The sequence below is a fragment of the Patiria miniata genome, unplaced genomic scaffold, assembly GCF_015706575.1.
Source record: "Patiria miniata isolate m_02_andy unplaced genomic scaffold, ASM1570657v1 HiC_scaffold_24, whole genome shotgun sequence".
NCBI lineage: Eukaryota > Metazoa > Echinodermata > Asteroidea > Valvatida > Asterinidae > Patiria > Patiria miniata.
This window is the reverse complement of record NW_024037063.1, coordinates 21,628,259-21,646,950: the sequence shown is the minus strand read 5'-3', so window position 1 is coordinate 21,646,950 and position 18,692 is coordinate 21,628,259. Positions and strand designations below refer to the sequence as shown.

Here is an 18,692-nt window from a genome sequence, read left to right as displayed (position 1 = left end):
AAGGATCTGATTAAGAGTGTCTCAAAACACAAATCAAGGAGGGATCACTGTAAGATGTTATACTCCTGCCCAAGCTACAAAACTAAGGCTATCACCCAACTAGGCCAATGGAATGTCGAAACCTCATGCAAAATCTGAAACCCAAAGTAAAGGAGTCATAACTGGTATTACCACAGATATCACAGACAATGAGCTATTGTACACATGTGAAGAAGAAGGAGTTATCGCAGTTAAACGACTGATGAGGAAAAGGTTTGGTAAACTTGAAAAGAGCCTGTCGGTTTGTCTCACATTTAACTCCCCAAATATCCCTGATGAATTTCATGTTTGCTAGGACCAAGCAAAGAAAATTAAGAACGCACTCTCAACCAAGCATAAAGAAAGGAGACACCCATCAAAGTCCGTCTCCAAATATGGACCAAACACCCACCGCTCAAACAAACACTGACTCACTAGCAAAATGGGAGGGAAAACCCAACACTTCACTATGAATCTCCTCATCATGGTTCTCATCTGACAACGGAATGCCCAGTCTCTGTTGGCTCATGGAAAAGAATTTAAAAACGCTATTAACACTTGGAAAGACAAACCGGATCTCATTTGCATTCAGGAAACCTGGCTTAAAGAATCAAGAATATCACCTTCCCTGGCTACAACATTTATAAAAGTGACAGAAACAATGACTCTACAACAAAGAGTGGTGGATGTGCTTTCCTTGCAAAACGAGACGTTGCATTCAGCTACACCTTAGGCGTTTCCGATTCCATTGAATATCAAATCGGCGAACTCTACCATACACAGAAAAATGAAATTTCTGTCACCACATGTATAACCCTTGTAATAATTTAGAGACTAAATCTCTTAAAGGGACACTAGGTCCTGGAACAGCCCAATTGGGCTACAAAACGCGCTTTGAACGAGATGATGTTCACCGGAAAGAACATTTAAAACTTGGATAGAAACATCCACACAACTATCCTTTAAAAACTGGGCGTTTTTGTGTTATTCCTGTATTATGCGTGCGAGAACGAATTTCGGGGTCCACTTTTGTGGCCCCATGCTAGTTGTGATTTCATTCGTATGCCTAAAGTGTTCGTCTTTTGCGGACGTTGAAGAAACCACAACTGTTTTGCATTATTGATTGGTCACTGCTATTCCCGAGACACACGATGTGTATATCGTACACTGTATGAGAACAACACGAAAAATGTATTTGTACTCCGTCGTGTCCGATGTAAACAACCAGGTTTTTTTTCGTCTTTTCTCGGGTAAGACATTAGGTTGGTTTCCCTTCAACCACGTTTGAAATAGGATAAGTAAACAATCCAAAACATGAAATTTTCAGGGATTTCAGGACCTAGTGCCACTTTAATACTTGAAAAAAAAAAACCAGACCACCCATGTATAGTATGTGGTGATTTTAACTGTCACAACCCCCTATGGGGCAGCTCTAAACTTGATCACAATGGTACAATCATTGGAGAAGTGCTTACTCATACCAATATGGTCTGCATCAACTCTAATGAGGGCACAAGAGTTGACACGACAATAGGACATCAATTGTCCTGTATTGATATCACTTTTGTTTAGGCCTAATGTACATGTAGCTGCCAAAAGTAACTGGAAAGTTCCAAATTTATGACACATGGGGAAGTGACCATTGCCCAATTATTACTGAGGTCAATCATCCCGTCCAATATAACTAAGGAGAAATAACTCAAATTGGTCCTACAAAAAGCAGACTGGAACAAATTTGAGGAATGCAATCAATATGTCACCCAACCAAACGAGCTGGATACTATTCATGAAATTTATGACAACTTTCTGCATCAAATTGATACGGCTATGATCAACTCTATCCCCCAAACCAACCCTAACCATTCTAAACCTCCCTCCTCATGGTGGAATGACGAGTGCCAACAAGCCATCCTCAATAAGAAGGAAGCCTTAAAAACCTTAAGAAAAACCCGCCTCCCATCAGACCTTATCGCATACAAGAAGGCCAGTGCCATAGCAAGGAAAATGATCAATAACGCTAAACAAAAGTGATATTAATTCCAAAACCAACAAAAAAACTATTTGTAATATAGCAAACGAATTGAAAAACACATACTACCAACGGTATCCCTGTTCTCCGTCAAAACAACAACACGAACGCTATCACCGACGAGGAAAATGCGGAAGTGCTTGCCGATAGTTTCACCAAAGTCAGCAGCAATAATAACTACCACTCTGCATTTATCCCTAAGAAAGACAAAGCCGAAAAAGAACTTGTCATCGATAATTATAACGACGGTGTTATCAATTAACCTTTCAATATACAGGAATTAAATCACGCTATTCACTCCTCCAAATGTACCTCTCCTGGAAAAGATGGCATTAGTAATATAGTTTTGAAACATCTCCCCATTAAAATTTGTCATTATCTACTCTTTATTTTCAACCTTATCTGGCAAACATCAGAATGTCCTAAACAATGGAAAGATGCTATCCTCGTTCCTCTCCTCAAACCTGGAAAAGACTCAGCTAACCCCCAATCCTTCAGACCCATCGCATTAACCTCCACCCTCTGCACAATCATGGAATGAATGATCAACTCTCGTTTCCTTTGGTATATGGAAAATCACAACTTTCTCTTGAAATCTCAGAGTGGCTTCAGGAAAGGAAGAAGCACCAAAGATGAGATCCGACGTATGGTTTCGCGACGATCGAACGTGTTTCTGGATGCTTGTGAGCGCGCGAAAAGTTTTTGAATCTCTGAAAAACAGTGACTGTTTTTTCCCTTCGATCTTCGGTTCTCAGTACAAGATCTTGCTGGCATCGTTTTTTTGGTAAGCAAAATCTCAATATCAGGAGGCTGTAATTCAGGTTTTTCAGATTTCTGGGCCAATCTAGGCCTGGATTTCAACTAACAATGGAGGATGACATGGAGTCTGAAACTTCATGGGATCAAATGTCACAATCTAACATGTCTAACCCATCACCCCACTATGATGACCCACCTAGATCAACACTTGACAGATTAATAAGTCAGGCACAAGATAGCTCTCAATCCCAGACTAAGAGCCGCAAACGGCACATAACATACAGCGATGTATACTCTGACTCAGACAGCGATACTTCACAAAACCCCCAACCTACAAAAATGTAAATGGCGATTCACACAGAGTCAAAACACAAACAGCCAACCGACACTTGTCATCATAAATTCCCTGGATGTTAAGCTTGCTAAAGTTAACCCAATCAAAATAGCTAAAGCCCTGAACAACCTAAGTGGTAATCTTGTAAAAAGTGTCACCAAAAACAGCCAAGGCGGAATTACGGTTAGGTGTCATACCCCAGCCCTGGCCAAAAAACTCAAAGCCATGTCGCAACTTCACAAATGGGCAATAACTACAGAATTTGCGAAATCAGAAACTCAAAGTAAAGGAGTTATCATTGGAATCCCCACTGACATTGAAGACAAAGAAATCCAAGAGACATATAAGAAAGAAGGAGTCCTGGATGTTAAGCGTCTGATGCGCAGAAAGGATGGCAAATTAGAAAAAAAGTCTTACTGTCTGTCTAACCTTCAATACACCCACCCTACCCGAAACTTTCCAACTAGGATACAACATTTTCTGAGTCAAACCCTTTGTCCCACCTGTAGTACGCTGCTTTAATTGTCAACGACTTGGGCATGTTGCTAGCAACTGCCGCAGCTCAACCAGATGTGTTAGATGCGGGGATCTCATTCGTATGATCAATGTAAACAAATAGATCAGGTTAAGTGCTGCAGATGTGAGGAACAACACTTATCGGCATATGCAGGATGCAATACCATTAAACAAGAAAGACGCATACAAAACATCAGGGTATTGTACAATATATCTTACTCTGATGCAGCAAAAGCCATAAAAACAGACATCTCATTCAGCCCTGACGTATCCAGTCAACGTGCACCTAAAACACAAGTTACGCAACCGGCAGCAACAATAGTTGAGAACAAATCTAACCCAAACCCCAGGCCCAGAACAAATGGTAGGACTAAGGACAAAAGACCTAGCCAACCCCAAAATCATCCACCGAAACACAAAAGTCAGATGCGACTACCCAAACTGAACAAACGACAGCCACACAAACGGAGCCTACGCATCAGTGCCTTTGCAGTGAACAAAACATCCTAGAACTACTCACTGGAGTGATGCAAATCTGGGACTCTACCAAGAACAAAGACGAAAGAATAGATGCAACAAAGTCTCTAATTGAACACCTCCGTCTCCCTGAACAACCAAAAAAACCCAAAGAAAAACACGGTAGACGGGGCAGAACAATCTCGCAGTCACCAACCGGCATAAGGAAAACTGATACTCAGAAAACACAGCAGAAGAAAACCAACTCTCAATCAACTAACCAACAAATTGGAAATTAACTCCCCAAAGGCAAACAAAATACGACATCATGAATATCTCCACTATTATGACTAGCCTTCTTATTTTACAATGGAATGCACAACCTCTCACAGCACATCATAAAGAACTTAAAGCGACTATTAATTCCTGGTCCACTAAACCTGACATCATTTGTATACAAGAAACATGGTTGACAGATGACAAGCATTTCCAAATGCCTGGATACGATGTCTACCGATGTGACAGGAAAAACACCATCAAAAAAAGTGGTGGAGGATGTGCATTTCTTGTAAAATATGGCGTTGGGTTTAAGTACAAATCTGGCTCTGACACTCCTGAAGAATTTCAGATAGGTGAAATCTATGATAACTGCAAGAATAAAATCAACATCATTAATTTTTATAATCCTTGTACCCAACTAGATTTGAACTCTCTTAACCAGATCATAGGAAAAATTGACAAGCCCTATATCATCTGCGGAGATCTCAATGGTCACAACCCACTCTGGGGCAGTTCTAAACTTGACCACAATGGGCAAATTCTGGATGACGTCATATCCAATAACAACATGGTTTGCCTTAACACCGGAGAAGGAACTAGGATTAACTCATCTCACTGCTCACACATAGCTTCTCCTTGCATAGCTGCCAAATGTGACTGGTCAGTACTTGACGACACCTGGGGAAGCGACCATTGCCCAATTCTCATCGAAATCAATCATCGCATTTACAAAAGTCCTTCCAATAAATCACCAAGATGGTCACTGAAAAAAGCTGACTGGGGGAGATTCGAAGATGGATGCAATCGACTCATCACTAAACACTTAACAATGGCATCTCTATATTCACAGCTGAGCTTTTTGCCATCCTTCTAGTCCTAGAATGGATTGAAGATGTCAAACCCATTCATTCATGTGTGATCAGTGAATGTCTTTAGTGCAATTCAAGCCATCTCGAACTCCATTCCTCAGAATAAAATTATCTGTGACATTCGCCATACCCTTATAAATATACAGCACCAAGGCAACATTGTTGTCTTCGAATGGGTCCCTGGCCACTGTGGAATTCCTGGTAACGAAAAAGTTGACAAAATTGCTAAATCAGGCACAAAAAAGCCAAATGTTGACCACGATATCCCCTTCTCTGATACCGAAATCAAACGATGCCTTAAAAATGATCTTATAGACCAATGGATGAAAGTTATCCTAAACCTCGATCCGACAAAACATCTTAAACTTAACCCCTCTTTCACCTTCACCAATTGGGGTAAAAGACGCCAACAAGAAATCCCCCTTCACAGACTTTGGCTGGGAACTTGCAAAGGACTTAATACCTTCCTGCATAACATTGGTCAACACCCGACAAACTTTGCGTTACATGTGGATGCACGGATGACGTCGAACACTTCATGGTTAAGTGCAAAAAGTACAATGTCCAAAGACAGTTCCTCCAGAGGGCACTTGGATACTCTGATGCTCAAATGACACTCAAACAACTTCTAGGTCAGAAACATAATTGTGACGAAATTCTACGATATATCCACAACTGCAACATTAACATCTAATTGCTTTGACCAATGACACGCCTCTACTGATATTCTATTTTGCTTAGCCATCCCTCCTTGATATTGTAGATTTTGCGCATGTGCGGGAGAGGGGAGCGTCGATGGTTGGCTGGACACAGTGTTGCCCTCATCACCTGAAGGCGTTGCGGACCTGCGACGAACCCGGCGGGGCCCGGGCCCTTAAATTGCATGGTGAACGGTCCGGCCTTGCAGGACACCAGCGACACTGCATGTTCGGCGGATCATTGGTGCTCCTCCCACTCCTGCCTCCACGCTTTACCGAACTGTCACTGCTTGTTTTTTTTTTTTTGGCATTTTCTTTCCTTTTGTCTTTCGCAGCTCTCACAAAGTAGCTTTGTATTGTTTTGCCTTATTTTTGCTGAACAGCCTACTGATCTGTAACGCAGCAGTATTGTTTATGGCACAAAGGGCACTAGATTGCCGAATGTGCCATTATTCACAACAACAACAACATCCCTAAGAAAGACAAAGCCGAGAAAGAACTTGTCATCGACAATCATAACGACAGTGTTATCAATGAACCCTTCATTATACAGGAATTACATCACGCTATTCACTCCTCCAAATGCACCTCTCCTGGAAAAGATGGCATCAGTAATATAGTTTTGAAACATCTTCCCATTAAAATTCGACATTATCTACTCTTTATTTTCAACCTTATCTGGCAAACATCAGAATGTCCTAAACAATGGGAAGATGCTATCCTCGTTCCTCTCCTCAACCCCGGAAAAGACTCAGCTAACCCCCAATCTTACAGACCCATCGCATTAACCTCCACCCTCTGCAAAATCATGGTAGGGATGGTCAACTCTCGTTTCCTTTGGTATATGGACAATCACAACTTTCTCTGGAAATCCCAGAGTGGCTTCAGGAAAGGAAGAAGCACCAAAGATCACCTTCTCCACCTGGAGTCCTCTGTCAATAAAGCACGCTGCAACAAAGAAAGCACCTTAGCCGTCTTTCTTGATATAGAAAAAGCATATGACATGTTACGGCGGAAAGGTTTCATTATTAAACTACAATCCTTGGGCATTACTGGAAGAATCACAAAATGGATTAACAACTTTCTCAGCTATAGGAAAATACAAACTTGTCCATGTTAAAGGGAATGTACAACATTTGCTCTTGCTGCAATTTTCAGTAGTAAATGGATTTAGGGGAGTAGCATAATATAGCAAATATTGTTTAACTGACTTGTTTCACGTTTTGGGCTTGAAGACGCTGGAAAAACCAAGAAAAACATCATGTTCTTGTAGTCTGGTTCCCTGACCCCACTTAAAATGAAACGGAGCAGTTCGTCAACTTTTGGGAATTGTAAGGTCAGAGAATTAGTCCGGCAGGCTTGTACCCCTCCATATGTGTGTAGTCAATTGCAAAGAAAATGCGGAAAAACTAATTATGAAAAATTACAGGTAAGAGCAGTTTTTGAAAAAAGCCAGTTTTCTCCAATACTGGTCGGCCGACCAGCGTTGGAAAAATAAAAATTTTCTTGAAAATGTCAGCACACCAGGAGCCACGATTTTACAGGGTGCTTTAGAATGTCATTCCCTAACCATCCAGTAAGATATTTCGTGATAATTTGATCATTTCGTTTTTTGATGTTTGCAAATGTTGTATCTTCCCTTTAATAACACCTTTTCCAAAGAAAGAACCTTATATAACGGCGTACCCCAAGGAAGTGTTATCAGTCCCCTCTTATTCGACATAGCTGTAAACAACCTTGCTAATGAAATCACTGACATCAACGATATCGCCCTCTGGATATCTAATCAAAATATACTCTACTTACAGAAGAAAATTTGACAAAACCTTGATAACATCATAAATTGGTGCGGAAAATGGGGTTTCAAACTATCTGCCCCCAAAACAATCGCAGTCCTCTTCACAAACAAATTGAAATACCCGCCCATTTCTCTACCGATTCAAAACCTAGCGATCAAGACTAGTTCAGCTGCCAAGTTCTTAGGATTAATTTTTGACAGTAAACTTACCTGGACAAATCACACTGACAGTGTCACATCAAATGTAAAAAGAGACTCAATATATTACGATGCATATGTGGTGATTCCTGAGTGCAAAAACACTATACCAACTATACTCAGCACTTATCAACCCATATAAGAATACAGCTGTGAAGCTTGCGACTCTGCCTCTCAGACAACTAAACAAAGTCTCGACAGCATTCAATACCAAGCTCTAAAAATATGCACAGGAGCCATTCAAAGTACACCGCTCTACCGACTTCAAACCGAATGCGCTGATCCTCCCCTTGCACTACGCCAACAGTTCATGAGCAACTTATACAGGAGAAATTCCCTCAATAATCACCCAAATGACCAAGTTAACCTTGATAACTGGCAAAAACATTACTACGCAGAAAAACGGGATTCCTCCACCCATAACACCCCATTAGAAGCAAGGACCTCAGTTAATATCCTCTGACCATTTTCCCTCTACATGATTCATTGCCTTATTGGCATTATACAATCCTAACATCCCCACAGAAATTAAATCTCTTGTGGCATATACTGATAGCATACAACAAACGAAATATTAGTCTGGAAATTATCAATACCAAATGGAATAATTGTTTACACATCTACACAGACGGATCAGTTAACCCCACCACAATAAGGTAGGCTGTGGGATCTACATGTACATACCACAACTGAATTACTCTAAAGCATCTCGACTCAATAACAGTGTCTATCTTCACTTCAAAACTCTTCACCATCCTCCTCTCCCTGGTAATATATAGCAAATATTGTTACACTGACTTTTTTGACGTTTAAGGTTCGTAGATGGTATAAAAACCAAGAAAAACAATCATTTTCCTGTAGTCTGGTTCCCTGACTCCATTTAAGATGAAACACAGCATTTATAGACATTGGGAAATTATAAGGCCGGGGAACCAGTCTAGCTGACTTGTACCCATTCATAGGTTTGTAATTGATTGCAACCAAATGTGGACGAACTAAATATGGTCGATTGGGGCCAGTATTTGAAAAAAAGCCAGTTTTTCTTGATATGAAAATACCACTTTTCATGAAAATGACAGTACACCAGTTGCCATGATTTTACAGGATGCTTTAGACTGTCATTCACTAACAGTCCAGCAAGGCATTTCAAAATAATTTGGTAGTTTTATTTTTTGATGTTTGCAAGTGTTGTATTTTCCCTTTAAGATGGAGCAACTTGACATGTTTCAATTCAGAACTTTAACGAATTGGTCATTGTTTTAGGGTTACCTGTTTTTAAAAAAAATACATCCTGTAGAGGGTTAAATAGTGAGGCTGAAAAACATAAATACCGTCACATGCACAAATGTCGCTGCATGCAGTCAATTCATCTGAACATTTTCTTATGTTTTCATTGATCAATTGTCAGAATCTATTTATTACGCACACCATTTCATACTGACATTTCAAAGACATGCACAATCAGTTTTAACTGAAATTTTCGAATTAAAAAGTTCAGCAATTGAGAATGAGTTTAATGCAAACTTTAGAATTCATATTTTAATAGCAAATCAAGCGCTGTATATTTTACCGGGGGGGGGGGGGGGGGGTAAAATACCATCCGAGGAATCATATTTCTTCACATTCTGGTCTCTTTTTCTTTCTAAAATAAAACTCACAAGAATTCAAAAGAGCATTCACGGTATTCATCAGACCGCGAGTCGCCTACTCAGGCCAATTCCATGGGTCTGCACCACGGGTCAAAAAGGCTGTGGATCGACAACTCAAAACAATTTTAGTTTGTCGTTTTGTCTTTTACCCCATAATTTTCCTTACAAATCAAAGTCCTGCCCTCTGCACACAAACTTAAAACTGCAAGTGCAAATATTGAAGAAGTCGTCTTTACCAGCTGTTCAGATGTGAAAAAAATATCAGAATATCACTTTTGAGTGCCTTTTACTTTTAGTCAGCTGTTTTTGGTGAGTGTAATCTTAATACACAAAAGATTACTGGCAAAGATGCAAGCACATAACAGGGAACTTAATTACATGGATTGAAGCATGGCTGAAAGATAGAAAACAACGAGTCGTAGTCCAGGGAACAGAATCGATGTGGGGAGACGTAACAAGCTCTGTTATCCAAGAATCAGTTTTGGGACCAATCTGCTTCTTGATATACATGAATAACCTAGACGACGTGGTGGAGTCAAAATTAGTAAGTTTGCAGATGACACAAAAGTGGTAAGGGGAATTTCATCACCGTCGGACAGGGAAGTACTGCAAGGTGATATGGATAATTTACATGGATGGGCATCAAAATGGTTAATGAAATTCAATGTCAAGAAATGTGGAGTAATACACCTGGGCTTCAACAACACAAAGGAAGACTACAAACTGGCAGATGAGGAACTACAACATGTATCAGAAGAAAAAGACTTGGGAGTTTGTGTACAGAGTTCACTCAAAGTCAGTAAACAATGTGCCGAAGCATCGAAAAAAGCTAGACAAATTCTGGGAATGATTCGACGAAACATCCAATACAGGGATAAAAAATCATGGGGAAGCTATAAAGCCTTGGTAAGACCACACCTGGACTATTGCATGGAAGTTTGGAGTCCGCACTTACAGAAAGACAAGGACGTGCTTGAAAAAGTTCAGCGGAGGGCCACAAAAATGGTGGGAGGGCTCCAAAATAGAGATTACCAAGAAAGGCTTAACCGAATGCATCAAATGTCATTGGAAGATAGAAGACGAAGAGCCGATCTAATCAAAACATTCAGGATAATGAAAGGAATTGACAGGGTTAATGCAGACGTATTCTTTGAGCCAAGCACAGAATCAAGAACAAGGGGACACAACATGAAACTCAAGAAACAACCCTTCAGGCTAAACTCAAGAAAATTCTTATTCTCGCAGAGGGTAATAGAGGACTGGAATAACCTCCCTCAAAAGAAGCAGTAAACAGCACCACTCTACTGGGTTTCAAATTAAAGATTGGACAATACATGGGTTATCAATGGGCTTAAAAAAGCCTTCTGATCCTTTCCAAACACCAGACAGACCATATGGATCTGATGGAGGAGGTGTGTGGTATCAAGGTAAATCAATATAGGAATGGGGTCCGAAACTACACAAACGCTAGTAACAGAGTAGCCCCACTAGTGTGGCCGCGGTCTGCTGCGCTCAGAGGTTCAGCGCAGCATACCGCGGCCACACTAGTGGGGCTAGTAACAGAGCAATGGTCACTCACCATGACGGTGTTGTTGAATGTTGGCTTGCAGACTGCTGAGCTCCAGCACAAAACTCCCAAATTGTCACAAGATGAACTCACAAAAGTCATAACTGCACCACCAAGTCTTTGCAGCTCAGACAAGACCAAGTGAGCCGCAAGCAACTCATGTTGACAAAGTTCGTCAATCTCACGTCGACTGGTTTTAGTCCGCCGCGCGTGAAAAGGCGCGGTGAACGGTTGAAGTTTTCAAGTGCAGATTGCGGCACGCGTTCCTGGAGTCAATCCATTCGAGAGATGATTTGTAGGCTTGTTGTAGTTTTATAATACTTTCCACTCGCCAAGATGGTGCAGAAGATCGCTAACATTGCAATACTTCAGTAAATACGATTGAAATCCTCGCCGAGGATCCTCCGGGCAGAAGTAGAAAATCCTGCCTGATCCCCGCTACACAAAAATTGCAATGTGTCACGTCAAACCGTCAACTTCAATTGTTTGTGAAAAGAGGGCGCGCTACACAAATCGTGGTAACCATTCGGGGTCCGCTCATAATAAGGGTGCACTGAACCAATTCAAGCCCCATTGAAAACAGTGTAAAATCAACAAAGTTCAGGGCCAAATAACACGCAAGCCGAAATCACTGGGGTTTCTCAAACAAAAATTAAATAATTGTCTTGCACTTCATCTTTTCAGTTCTTTTCAATTTTGGGTAGGCTAGCCGATTATTTTTAAATATTCACACCAAATAAAATCACCTCCCGAAAAGTGATCGAGTTCCCAAGCCTGCATGTAGCCGTTTTACAAGTGGCATCCTTCCACATTCTCAGGCAAATAGGACCCATTTTTTAACCGTAATTTTATCAAGCCAGCCCTCAGATGGAAGCCCAAAAACCAGGGAGTTGATCCTTGGCTACATTAACACAATACCACCGTTTTTAAAGCCAAACGGTCTCCGTTTTCAATAGCCCGACTGCGTCTGGCCGTACAGTACTATCGCAAGCTCTGTAGTACGGCCAGACGCTCAATGCTTCCACACAGACTGAATTTTTTTCCCCGCTGATGTAGCGATAATGTGAAAATCAAAATTTGGCAAAATCGACACGTTTTTGTACATGTGGATGTGTGGCCTATGTTTACGGAGGCAGTCCAGTAAATAGGCCACATTTATGGGGCTAGGCTGAAACAACTCAGAAACACTGTCTTCAGGATGCATGATCAATACATTTCAATACTCATGTGCTGGCTAGTTTCGACATTATTTGGATAAATATAAAGAACCAGAGAAATAGGTGTCAAAACAAGCTGGAGATGTATTTATACATTAGTTTATTTTCTTTGCATGTACATGACCCCTGGCATTAGCTGTTTGACTTCTATTTGTGAGCGCACACATCATGCATTTTAAGTAATTATTCACACAGTCAGCAAGGACATAATGACGTAGTATACAGTAAGGTGGACTGGTTACTTTCTCTTCAAAAATGTTTCGTATTTGCAAAATAACAGTTTTGTAAATTAAACATCTGTTAATGTCCATTGTTGCAAGACACACCAGCTTACGCTTGCCAACTTCTGAGCAGAATGTTCGTGAAGCTGTATCAGGAAACGTAATTACACAGTTTCCTTCTGCTATCAAGCTGAGACAAAAGAAGATTAAACAATAAATAAACTGGCAAACTAGTGAAGGGAAAGGGAGTTTAAATTTCCAAGTAACTGAATGTGCCAATAGTTTGATAAGTTTGTTAATTTTAAAACATAATAACTATTTTTAGTAAACCAAATACCAATGCCAACACAATGCTCGCATGACTTGCAGACGTAAAATTGGCAGTGCATAAAAACAATACATAATTAAATTGAATGTTAGTAAATGTTTTACAAAAGTGTTAAATTATATAAAACTGATAACAAGGTGTGTATTGCAAAAAAAACCTTGAGTAAGGTTGCCCTAAACAAGAAAAATCAGCATGATACAAAATAGTCAACACAAAACAAGCTTCATATGGCATCTTACCATTGCAATCCCTAGAAACATCCTGATCATGGAAATGCACGGTAATTTGAGACTGGCCTGAAAAAAAAAGCTGCATTTTTTTTTTTTAAATTTTTATTCATTCACTCTCTCAGATAGATGTAGCACAAGAGGCGTTTTTGTTTAGTTGTAGTCTGGTTCCCAGACCAAAAGATTCTGACTATAGACCTTTCTTTTGTTTGTAAACATTGGCGCCATTTTATATGGGCTGCCGCAAGCGCATATATTGAAGCCGTGGTTGGCAACATGTTTTACCCAAAATATTCCCCCAACGCCCTCAATACAAAGTAAAAAGGCATGTTTAGGAATTATGTTGTAGCTTTGTTGACAATGTTGTATTTCCAACAATCAAATAATATTTCGGTTATCTGTAATAACTCTTCTTCATTTTTACAGTGTTGGACCTTCCATAGTTTTGCAACCCGTGGTTGGCAAAAATGCAGTTTGCCAACCAAGCGTAGAAAGGTCTATACCTGATTAGATCATAACAGTTTAATTTTAAAAATCGTGTTTTCGTAACTCACGCCATGCTCGCGCTGCGACAAATTGACTCTGTTTTTACCCCAGACACCGCATACAAAAACAAACGCTAATGTAACGTATATCCAGGCACCAGACTGTTCCTCATTTGCATACGTGTTCAAAAATCTTGCACATGCAAATGATCCAATACCAGGGTGAGAGATGAGAGCAGGTAGTGATGGGCACGTACTGCTCGACACCCTGGGGACGAGGTTGACCTGACGTACAATTTAGACGTGAGCGTCGGGAATAATTGTCAGGTCTAGGGAACCAGACTAGATTAGTTGTTGTCCAATAAGTCGGCAGCATCTTTCGATGGTATATGTGACACCTAATTTCTTAAAAAAGAAAAAAAACACTTCGTTGTCTTTGAGTCACATTGGTTTGGTGGTTTTTAGCTGGGTCTACTGGTTTTCCAGTTATTCCATATTACTTTTACAAGACTTCTTTTCGAATTCGTTCCGACTACATTTATGCTGACTAAAATGTGAGATTCTTCACTAGAGGTTAACAGACATACATGTAATCTACCCATAATGACATAATAGTTTCACATGACTGACTCTGGACGATTACCTAAGATGAATCTTGCTAGCTAAGCATTGTGTTTAGACTGCACTGAAGCACATACAGCTGGATGAGGTGTACGTAACATTGACACATTGTGTGTTCATTAGTCTTAATGCAATTTAGCTGACCAAAAACCTTAATTAATTTCTAATAGGGCGGTAACGCCAAGCATGGCAAGAACATAGTTGGTCAAAACATGACATAATTCCCGGTTTCAGTTAAACAAAGAGTTGTATTCATATGTGTCATACTTTGTGTCATTTGTTTTGCTGATTCTTGTATTTTTTTCTTGAATTCTTGCAAAATGTAAAGTTCTGTAGCATACAATTAGGGCAATTCATTATTCCCTCTCCAATGTTCCTTGTTAATTGGTTCATATTGCCAACACACCTTACATTATTTTATATGATAGCCTTACATTTGCTTTTTTAAAATGAATCCAGCATGGCTCATACACAAATGTCATTCACTACATCATTGTTACATAGTCCTATACATTAATTAATACTACAGTAAGAAAATAAAATTTTTACTTTTAAAACGTGAGACACACAACTGTTACATTCCAGTATTTAAGTAATGACATTTGCTACATACCCTAGATTTTTAATTTAAATATTTAAACAGATGAGCATTGCACCGATATATTTGTCACTTTCATTGCTTTTACGTATAAATTGCTACTGCTTGCAATAATACTTACAAACGCTGCATTTAAAAAAAAAAATCAAGTACGTGGCAGCAGTGTTAGTTGAATCAGGCAACATTATCCAAAAAGAAATAACTTATTTGGTTCATAACATATAATACAGTTTGTAAAATTAATCAAAAAAGGCTCCCCAGAACAAAACAGTCAGTGTGCGTGGCAATTGAAAATCATTAACAAATTCTTTGTACAATTATTTTTTTTCTTCATAAAATAAAAAAAGATGTACAATGCAAAATATTAAAGGGAAATGGAACAATCAGTGAAACTTGCAGAAAGACAAAGTGATGTGATTTGATTGTAAATATTCTATACGTACTTATCAGGCTATAAGCTAAAACATCTAAACATTCTAAAGGCACTACTGCACTAGAAGGAACAACAAAGCACACGGAAATTGAGCTTGAGTTAGGAATCAAAGCCACATTCAGAACTTGGCTACCGTTCCTATTTGTAAACCATTTCAACCCCCCCCCTTTTCATTTTCTGTTCCTAACCTTGTGCTCGTCTGTAATTATCAATCCTACATTATAAACAGCCGTTTGTAAAATGTTTTCTTCCAAACTTTTAGTTCCCTTCAATTTTTAGTGAAATGTAAGTTGTGTGATGTTCAATTTTCCTCACGTACACAGTACAAGGCCTTTGTTTAGCTTTGTTGGCTTACAATCATCTTTAAAGTAACTACAATTCTATTTTCTACATCTATGAAACTGCTACAGCTTAGATTTGCCGTCACACTTTTGCTCAGTCAAGTTGTTTTTATATATGGCAAGCCAATTTGCATAAAAATACTCATATATATAGATCACAACAAAAACTGCCATTAATTCTCCATTATTTTACCATTTCCTATGTGATATTTACAAGTACATACTACACCTACTCATGATGTCACTTGACGTAAGTACGATACGCACTATGTACACTGCATTTTTTAAAGTCTGTGTTCCTCCTCAACTGCATATTCATTTATGTAACGCATGATAAAGTTCTGTTTGACTTGAACAATACTGACCATTTTATCGTAACATTCAATACATCCACAGCATTTAACAGGTCAAATTATTCCTTAAATGTTTTTTTTTTTTTTTTTTTTTTTTTTACAATTGCAGAAATCTGTGTGACAGAGAGGACACATAGTTATAATTGTGATTCACTGCTTCGAAAGCATACAAAGTAGCCTTAAATTTTAAAACAACAAACTTAAAAAGAAAGAAAACCTTCAGAAAATTCCAAATTGTACCGACCTTTGGTTTTCATTTGTTACTTTCCAGTAGAATCAAAAAGATTAAACACAAAACAGCAATCCATATTATATCACAGAAAATCCACCATCACAACCCCCCCCCCTTTCCAAAAAAAATTGGGGAAAAATAAAATCACCCATCTTTCTGTATATATATGTCTGTGACTATAGGGTTCAGTCAGCATTACATACATCAAACAAAGAATGAAATGACCCAACAATGAAAAGAGAAAACAGGACTCTCAATGACACTCTCCAATCACAATCTGCACAATCTGTCCCATCAGCACAGAATTCCATCAGTGAAAGACTTGAATATAGTTTCCCTACATTTATCCCACACAGTTCTATATCTACACGTAATATAGGTACATTTACTAGGACATTTCCACTGGACAAATACAGCACAGTCAGGCTAGTATGTTGGGGTTTTCCAAGCTAACAGTATGCACGAACATATTCTAAAAGTGGTAATTTATACATGAAACTAACTAAACCAAACATCAGGTTCTCTTTGGCTACAGTGCAAGTTCCCTGATTGAATCCTTCATAATCCAAAAACCTGCTCATTCCATCAAAATCAAATCATATTAAAGCACATATATTCCAACAGAACCCATCAACAAGTGTAAACCCTACTTTAATCCAACAGAAATCCTACATAATCCAACAGAAATCCTACCGGTACTTAATCCAACAGAAATCCATTAGAGATCCATCAGTAAATCCCGAGGCAATTAGAATCTAACAGGTGCAGAGCAAGCTGAATCCAACTGAACCAAATCCAACAGAAACAAAGAATAAAGCACAAAGACCTTAATCCAACAGAATCCTAGAACTGCATGACCATCCAATCAAACTGAACCAAACAATAGTGGTACCTGTAGCTTTGAACCAAAATAATCTGACGGTTTGATGCTTACTGATTTCACATGGAAGAGTGAAGTGGACTGAATCTGACAGATTCCTACAGCTAGATTAAAAGTTCTTGAACTATGACACCACCTCATTCAATTCACATGCAATCCGAACAAAAACCCAGGAAAACAATCGTTTGGAACACTGAACTACGCAATTGCGCGTATACCCTGAAGTATGGACCCTTGTAACGACCCTGCCACTAGTTTTTTTGAAAACCAACCCTGCATTGAAATAATTTCTTCAACAAAACTGTGAGGAGGTGGATAAAATAAAAGGGTGGATGAATAAATTAAAAATGGAGGAATGAGGAGCTAAAAGTGTCCGTAAAAAATGGCAAATCTTAAAACATGATGTTGAATCAATTTGGCAGGTTTACTTAAATAATTCAATAAAAAAAACTAATGAGATAATTCCCTTTCAGTTTGAAGGCAACTTTCTAGCCTCACGGATACCTGCACTTGGGGTTGAACCTGAACCTTTAACGTCACTAATTCATTTGTCGATATCTAGATCACCACATGACAAACATTTTGGTCAAGTTTCACATTTACTTTGCTGAAACTATTAATTAAAACACTAAACACTGAACGATTATTTACATTTGACCGGACTATTTTTACGTTAAGACAACTTGCAGGATATTAATATACAGTATTTGAACATGAGTTGTCTAGGGATTGGAACATGTGCAAGTTATAGTTATACTATGATTCTAACTTTGGCAATATTCTGAGTTGCAGTTTACCAGACTTGAAGGAACCGGAGCTTGACTGCTAGATGACAAGAGAGCTTTGATTAGATTGGTCCAGCCAGAAGTAGGCCAAGTGCAAACAACCAATCAAGAACGTTCTTTCAAAGCTGGGTTTAACAACAACACCGCTGAGATCTGATTGGACCAGCCGAGGCTTGCTCTCAGTTACAGCAGCCAATCACAGATAGTCTTGCTTACACCTTGAGCTGGGTAGCTAGACGGCGAGAGAGCTTGGATCTGATTGAACCAGCCAGGAGTGGGTTGAAGGCATACAGCCAATCAAAGACATCCTTATCGCCGATGGTTTGCAGGAGGAAGCCACGGTATTTGGTGATGACTGAGAAAGTGTTTGGCGTCTGTGAATCAAAGAGAACAAAATACCAGTCTTGAGTGTTTAGGAGTAGGGGCCTTGAGCTTGACTCAACTCAAGAAGGGAGTTCCAAAGAGAGACAGGACAAATGTGATCATTCATACATGTACATGTAGTAGTACATTTCCATGAGCATGGCACTGGATTTATCACATCAAATCATACAAAACGTTTTGCCTCTGCTTTTCCAAATTCATTCTAAGAGTCTACTTATGTTTCAACCTTGATGTCAAAAGTAGACTGTGTAACTGACTTCCTACTTTCCGATGGGATACTTTTCTTTTGGTATAATATCGCTGTTCCATTGTGCTCAATATCATTTTAAGAGTAATCGTAGAGTTTGGAAGGATGCAAACTTTAACAATTCATTAATTTTCCAAATTTGATGTTACAAAGAACAAGGCAGCAGTTTA

At 39.2% G+C, this 18,692-nt stretch overlaps 1 protein-coding gene across 13 annotated transcripts in view; it reads right to left on the bottom strand.

Moving 5' to 3' along the window:
• Positions 1 to 14,715: 14,715 nt before the first annotated feature.
• LOC119732505 (kinesin-like protein KIF1A) overlaps positions 14,716 to 18,692 on the bottom strand; it is a 73,635-nt gene continuing 69,658 nt past the window's right edge. For all 13 annotated transcript variants that reach the window (XM_038206037.1, XM_038206047.1, XM_038206036.1 and 10 more), the window contains one exon: positions 14,716 to 18,265. In XM_038206037.1, the coding sequence (XP_038061965.1) occupies positions 18,104 to 18,265 (162 nt within the window). In that variant the 3' untranslated portion in view covers positions 14,716 to 18,103. The remainder of the gene's footprint in view (positions 18,266 to 18,692) is intronic.